This window comes from Kryptolebias marmoratus, linkage group LG2, assembly GCF_001649575.2.
Source record: "Kryptolebias marmoratus isolate JLee-2015 linkage group LG2, ASM164957v2, whole genome shotgun sequence".
NCBI lineage: Eukaryota > Metazoa > Chordata > Actinopteri > Cyprinodontiformes > Rivulidae > Kryptolebias > Kryptolebias marmoratus.
Window position 1 is genome coordinate 24,739,194 of NC_051431.1, and position 7,501 is coordinate 24,746,694.

Consider the following 7,501-nt stretch of genomic DNA (forward strand, 5'->3'; position numbering starts at 1 on the left):
TTCTGATATGATGAATTTGAGATTTTCATTTGTTGTCATTTGTAATCATCAAAATTAAACGAAATAAACATTTGAAATATATGAGTTTGTATGTAATGTATGAATATAATATACAAGTTTCACTTTTTAAATGGAATTACTGAAACAATCTACTTTTTCATGATATTCTAATTTTATGACCAGCACCTGTAAATGTGGAGAACACTCTGGGAGCAGATGGTTCACCCCGAGCGACTGATGCAGTTTGACTTGACGGGAATCAATAAACGATGACTGGTAAAGTTAAAAACTTTGCCATTGTATCATCTCAACATGGGGTACAAGAGTGCAGAAAATTCCCAAGTCAAGCTTCATGTGACTCCCTGTGAATCAGTTTATATTCCCTCAAAACCTCATCTTTGGTTTAGTGTAGGGGTGGAAGGACACATTTATCTTATAAAATGTGATTTTATCAGTATTTTAAAGAAAAAAAATGATATTGCCACAAACTCAGCTATTAGGAAAATCAAACAAATAGTAAAATAGGTTAATTATCTTTGGATTGTGTGCCTTTTGTAAACATGTATGCTTTAGTTTTTTTTAAAAATATCTGCAAATGAAGATTTGTATTTTTATCATCATCATCATCATAATAAAGAGCCCATCTGATCTAACTGTTCCTCAGTTTGGTTTTCTTTTCTCCTACACCCCTGCTGCTATAACAGGGAAAAACTGGTGTGAAGATATTTTTGGTCTGGAATAAAAAAAATAAAGCTTTTTAAAGCAGAACTAAAAACAAAGATGCTGCCCTGAGTAGGCGCACGGTCACACAACCCACATCCAGAGGCGAACAGAGAAGCACACAACGAGCAGAAATACAGCGCTGTGGAAAATAACTTTATTAAAACTCCTATGAAAACAAACATCAGAGAAACAATAAAAGCCTGTGCAGTTGACAATATTCAGTGTCTGAGACTTCTGAAGGCTAGTGGTGAGAAATTCAGGCGCATGAGACACAAACCAGCAGACGACAGCACAATCATAGATGAGCTCGGGCCCGGGTCCAAAATGTTCTACGATAAAATGTGGGTCGTAAATGTAATATTGCACTAAATTTTTAAAAAAAAAAATCAAACTTTAACGCAGATGCTGGGAGAGCACCGTACTTTGAAATGATAAGTAGCTTGTATAAAACCAAATATACACAATACTGGACATTCAATTAAAAAAAACCCAGTTCATTTAGAACATAGTCTGAACAATAAAATCACTAAACATTAGTTGTTTTTTTCTGTTTTGGTCTTAAAATCAGCTGCAGTGAGATTCTCTTATTTTTTTATCATCGTAGCTAAAAGGGTGGCTCTTAAAACCTTGATAGATGGGGGGAGTCAGAGTAATGCTTTTCATTCCAGAGTGTTCAAAGAAACCACTTAAAATAAAAATAAAAAGAAAAAAAAATAGTTTAGATATTAAGTCTTTTTGAAATCCTCCTAAAAACATTCCAGTGTTCAAAGATCCAACTGAAGTGAGAGTCGAACAGTGGACCAAAAGGCTCAGAGCATCTTTTAGAACCGTTTCATCGCCGATAAACGTTTCCCTCACAAGTTCTCTGTGTGGAACAGTAAAGTAGTCTGGCATGTCCACGTCTCATGTCTAATTCTAAAACTGAGAAAAAAAAAAAAAAATGATAATAAAATAAACTTAATCAATACAATCTTCCTGCAGCTTTAAAGCACACTTTAAGACAGCGGGAGAAAGTTGCACTTCCTGTGATGATGGCGTTCATCGTTTTAAGACAACGGGGTCAAACGTTTCTGCAATTCGAGCTCCGCCTTTTCGCTTTCCCATCGCTGCCCTGCCTGATACGTTTTCCCATTCAAGCAGAGCTTCAAGTCTCCCTGATAAAACTTCATCTGTCATTTTCAGTAACTGCTCCGGCCCTCAGCGTGCGGGCCGCTCGTCTCTGACGGTTTAGTGTGGGTAAAGTGGCGCTATGGTTCTCGTCCTCTCGCCGAGTGCTCCACCAGCTGCTGTGCCTGTGCAAAACTTGCAAATATCACCTACAGTGATTCCACAGAAATGTGTCAGACTGGGAGTCTCGATGTCCGTGTGGCACCATGGCAGGGTGACGCAGGGCGAGGAGGGGTGCAGTTAAGAGTCCAGGGTAACCGAGCTGTTCCAGAGCTCCTGCGGTGGTGAGTCTGCCTGCATGTCAGATTTCAGCCCGTCTTTAATTCAGGGCCTCCGATGGCACATCTGACCAGCTCCCTCACGCTCCCCTCGTGGTGTCTCCTGGTCCCTGGCCTTTGAGGGCTTGCGGCGGCTCTAGGAGCGGTTGTCTTTGGCCACATTGTGGGCCATCCAGTTCACCTTGGTTGTCCAGCTCTCCCTTAAAGCTTCGTCAAACTTCTGGCGGAACTGCTTCAGGGCCTCGTCGTCCGTCTTCCCCAGAGCCAGAGAGTCCTGACCGGAGGAGAGTAGGAGGATGAGACAAATGCAGAACAATAAAAACACAACATACAGTGAGTATAAATATCTACACACCCCAAATAAAATGACAGATTTCTGTGATTTAAAAAAACTTTTTCCACCTTTACTGTGACACATTTCCTGTACAGTTCAAAAACAACAAAATGCTATGGGTGGGGGGTATAAAAATATGCAAATGAGCTCGCTGCAAATGTACACACCCATGAACTAATATGCTGGTAAAGCACCTTCTGATTTAATTACAACCTTCAGTCTTCTTAGGAATGAGTTGATCAGCAGGTCACACCTTTACTTGGTAATATTTGCCAACTCTTCCTTGCAGAAGTGCTCCAAATCTTTCAGACTGTGGGAGAATGCCTTCAGGCCACCACACAGATTTTGTATCTAATCTCAGTATAGACTCTGGTTAGATTATTTCCTCCTGGTGAAACCATACTTTTGTTTATCTGGATGTGTGCCTGGGAGTCACAGCCAATTGGGAAAAAAGAATTTCACCGTCAGCTTTAGCTTTGTAACAAATAACCTTAAAGTTTTAGGCCAAAATGAACAGGTAATTAGTGTTCATAATTCCACCCATCTTGACTAAAACCCCAGTTCCAGCTGAGGAAAAGCAACCCCATGTGATGATACTGCCACCACCATGCTTCACTGTGGGAATACTGTTCTTTAGGGGATCCACAATCTTGTTTCTGCACCAAAAGTATCTTGTGGATTTGTGGCCAAACGGTTCAACTTTTGATTCATCGGGCCAGCATGTTCCTTTATGCTTTTAAGATTCTTGCTTTTGTATTTTTTGCAATATTTTTTTGGATGTTTTTGTTTGTAAGGAAAAGCTTCCCTATCGGATAATCTAGACTCATGGAGAACCCAACCAATACATGTCAGAAACTCGTGCAGCTCCTTCAGTGTTGCTGTAGGCCTTTTGGCAGCCTTCCTGACCTGTTTCCGTCTTGTCTTTTTATTGGTCTTGGAGGACGTCCAGGTCCTGATTATGTTATTAGTGTTTCATAATTTAGATTCTTAGTTTTTGGCACTCGGGAAATTTTCTACAAGCTTTTCCTGACAGATACTTTTAAACAATGAGCTCCTCGTGATGCTTTGTGAGTCTCTGTGAACCAAAGCGTCTCTTTAATATAACTCTCCCCTTCAACCATTTTTGAATTTTTTCAGTTGAGTTGTACAAGATAAATACTACAGTAAAGGCGGAAAAAGTTTGGAAATAATTTATATATATATATATATATACACACACACACACACCGTAGAGCCTTTCTCAACCTAAATGCCTATAATCTGACACTGAATAGGACGTGGGATTCCACGGAGTTCAGTGATGAACAGCTAGACAAAATAAGGTTTGTTTGAAAAGCACCAACATGTTGACACATGGCTTTGTTGCAGTTAACCATGTAGCCTAGTGGTTAGAGATTATGATAAAAAAGGCCATTTCTTGTAATTGACTGTGACATACAACAGTGTCCCCATGGGATAAATCTTGCCCTAAAGCCCATTCCATTCGTCTGGTGAAATGGAAAAGTATTGATAAATTATGCACAGTTCAGTACAGGAATCAGTTATAGCCTTGCTCAGAAAGGATATTTGATTGCAGCTTTTTTTTTAGCCAATCAGAGCTCTCACTCACAGCATGTGATCTGGACTGTGTGTGGTGCCTGGGCAGTCGGTTAGCTCAGTCTGAAGGAAAAAGTGTTAAAATGTCAGAGATCTTAAGTTCCACATAGGACATATTTATTTATTCTTGTCAATCTCAGCTAAATAAGGATGCATATTTGACGGCTGTGTCAAGGTTTTACTTTTAGACCAAATTTAGTCTAATTTTAGCCTAGATCTGACATTTAAATATTGTTCAGATGTCTTTTTAACCAAAAAAATACTCACTGGGGTTGTCAACTCATAAATCTCATGTTAGTTATTTTTCTTAGATTTATTTCACATTATCTTATTTTGCATTTATCTTGATTTTAATTTTTTCCCCTCACTCTATATTTCACATTTATGTACAAGTATTTGCAAGTAAAGACAAAGTGCAAAATTGTTTAACATATTTAGGGGGGGGGACAGCTCAGCAAATGCTGTTTACTTATGACAACATAAATGAAAAGACTGTCTAAACAAAGGCTGTCCCCCCCAAACTGTCTCCTTGGCAAAATTCTGGCCCCTGAGCAAATTTTGCTGATGACCCTTAACGTTTAGACTTAAGAGCACAAAAAGTCTAGTTCAGCACAACAAAAACAGTTTCCAGGACGACGTCAGAGTTGAATTTGTCCAGTTCAGATATAAATCATCAGCAGTAATGGTGATGTGTTATTTGCTGAAGCTGCAGGCTGTGACATGAGAAAGTTATTGTTCAGCCTTTAGCTGCAGCTCTGGTTCAATGTATGGTGTTGTTGACAGCCGTTTGAATCTGCGGTGTTTGTATGACACATGCGTCATCAACAGACCACAAAGGCTGTGGAACACAGTAATGTCAATATAATGCTCAGCCAGCAAAACTGAAACTGCACGCACATACAGCTCAGCACGCTGTTTGTGTTGCTCCAGTTAAAAACAAATGTCCCCAACAGCCGAGGCTACAGAGTATTAACCATGTCAAATTAAGGCTGTGGTCCCATTCTGAGCTCCAAAATGTGCTGGCAGCAGTCAGAGAGAGACCTGCTGACCCAACTCAGCTGCTTTTCTTTCTAAAACTGGTGCGGCCAAAAGTGAGGGTGCACGGACTCTTCCTGTGGGCAGGACCAGCACCAGGCTGTTACATAACACACCAGAAAGCAGCAGAAGAAAGCTCAGCTGTTTGCAACATGACACAGGAAAAACAATGTAACGAGGTAATCTGAGGTAATACAACAACTGCTACCAAGCCAAACTCACTGTACCCTTTTCCTGCTCTAAATTCACTTTGTTTTCACGCTGCTCAACTGGATCTTTTTCATGTAAAGATCTTTAACAACCATTGTAAATTACCATTTTCATTTTCAGAAAAAAAATGTGTTTTTTCCCTCTCAATTTCTCTTTTCAATATTTCATATTTCCCTAAATTTAACAAATAGCCATTCAGTATTTCGGGTTCATGTTAATAAATGGAAGCCCTCATAAGAAATCATGCACAAACCTAAATGGATGGCTCAGAGCTGCAGCTCAGACATGAACACATTCAAAAGTCAAGATTCAAGAGATCCTGTGATCATCGAGTAATGCTAAAGTTATGAGAAATTGTTTTATCCTAATGGTTTAGTATTAAATAAATTATTATGAGAATTTTGATCTGATAGAGAGAAATGTTGGTAACAATGTGTTCAAATTTCTGCAGAGGAACCATTTCGAGGCAGCTTTCTTTGAGGCTACACCTGTCAGGCGACCACAGAAGTGCTGTTCTTACTCCACAACGACAATAAAACCAAAATACTACAATGCCTGACCGCTCTCGTGCATCTTTACATGATGTGATACCTTTAAGTACTGGATGTCTTTGACAGATGTGAGCTCAGGTAGTCCAGCAGTCAGCATGAGGGCAAACAGAGTAATGAAGAGGTTGCCGTTTCTCCTCAGGATTAGATAAGCCTCCTCGCAGTACTGACGGAAACTACAAGAAGCACAAGACAAACATGGACACAGTTGGTTATTTTGTCAAATAAATGGAGTCAACAGTATCTTGACTTTGGAAGAGTGGCCACAGAATTAACAAAACAAAACAAAAACAAACTCTTATTCTACTGTCCAGTGAATGCACAGAATATCCTCAATATGAGATTGTCTTTCTGAAATCCAACATCCATATTACTGTTTACCAACAAAAAGATTTGATTTCTGTCAACTAAATGTTATGATTACAAACTAATGGTCGACAGAAAAGCTGCAACTTTTGATCCAGATGTTTGATAGATTTAACTTATATTTAATAATATTAAATATAATAATATTCTTGGAGATTTCAATATACATTTTGATAATTTTTTCTCCCCTCTGGCGGCAGATTTTAAGTCTCTTCTGGACTCACTTAATCTAACTCAGCTTGTCGACGCCCCTACACACAATAGGGGGCATACTCTGGACCTGGTGATTACAGACACTATAACTATCAATAACTTATCTGTTTATGACCTGGGCGTCTCGGACCACAGTATCATTTCTCTAGAAGTGCCTTCAACTTTGTCTGCTCTAAAATCTAAACGTCTTATTCAGTTCCGTGACTTGAAAAATATCTCCCCTGGGGCTTTGTCCTCTGCTTTTCACTCTTTGACTGCTGTCAATCATTCATCTGTAACTGACTCTGTGGATTACTACAATCAATCTCTCCAGGAGCTTCTGGAGCTCCATGCTCCATTGAAGTCGAGGCTGGTGTCATTCTGCCGCTCAGCTCCTTGGTACACCGATGAGCTGCGGAACATGAAAGCTGTTGGACGTGCTATCAAGAGACATGTAAAAAAATCAGGTCTCTCTGTACACAAGCAGGCATATAAGGATCATCAGAAAGCTTATGCCTTTTCTCTTAAGGAAGCACGATCTAAGTATTATTCCAACATCATCAATAGCTGTCCGGGAAATTCCAAACAGCTTTTCTCGACAATACACCATCTCCTTCATCCCAATCAACAAACTGAGGTTGAGGATTCGACTCAAAAATGCGACTTGTTTCTTTCATTTTTCAAAAATAAAGTTGACTCTATCAGATCTCAGCTCCACAGCCTTCCTGATCTTCAGCTGTCATCTACCCTTGTACACCATGAGTCCCTGAGCTGCTTTGATGAAGTTGCTAAGAGTGAAGTGGAGAACATTCTCAAGAAAATGAAGCCTTCATCTTGTGCCCTGGATCCCTTCCCCTCATCACTTATAAAATCTAATCATGCTGCAATAAGTCCATTAATCACACAAATAATAAACAAATCACTGAAATCTGGTTATGTTCCACTGCCTCTTAAAACAGCTGTCATTAACCCTCTTCTAAAGAAATCTTCCCTGGATCCAGATATTCTCTCCAATTATCGCCCAATTTCACATCTTCCTTTTTTGTCAAAAG

The 7,501-nt window shown here is 39.6% G+C and overlaps 1 protein-coding gene across 12 annotated transcripts in view; it reads right to left on the reverse strand.

Moving 5' to 3' along the window:
- Positions 1 to 855: 855 nt before the first annotated feature.
- pik3cb (phosphatidylinositol-4,5-bisphosphate 3-kinase, catalytic subunit beta) overlaps positions 856 to 7,501 on the reverse strand; it is a 74,788-nt gene continuing 68,142 nt past the window's right edge. For 11 of the 12 annotated variants that reach the window (XM_017422040.3, XM_017422039.3, XM_037981547.1 and 8 more), the window contains 2 exons: positions 5,935 to 6,067; positions 2,305 to 2,442 (listed from right to left, as the gene is read on the reverse strand). In XM_017422040.3, coding sequence (XP_017277529.1) covers positions 2,305 to 2,442; positions 5,935 to 6,067 — 271 coding nt within the window. Of the gene's footprint in view, positions 2,443 to 5,934; positions 6,068 to 7,501 lie in introns of all 12 variants that reach the window. The other variant, XM_025007191.1, reaches the window with a different exon arrangement.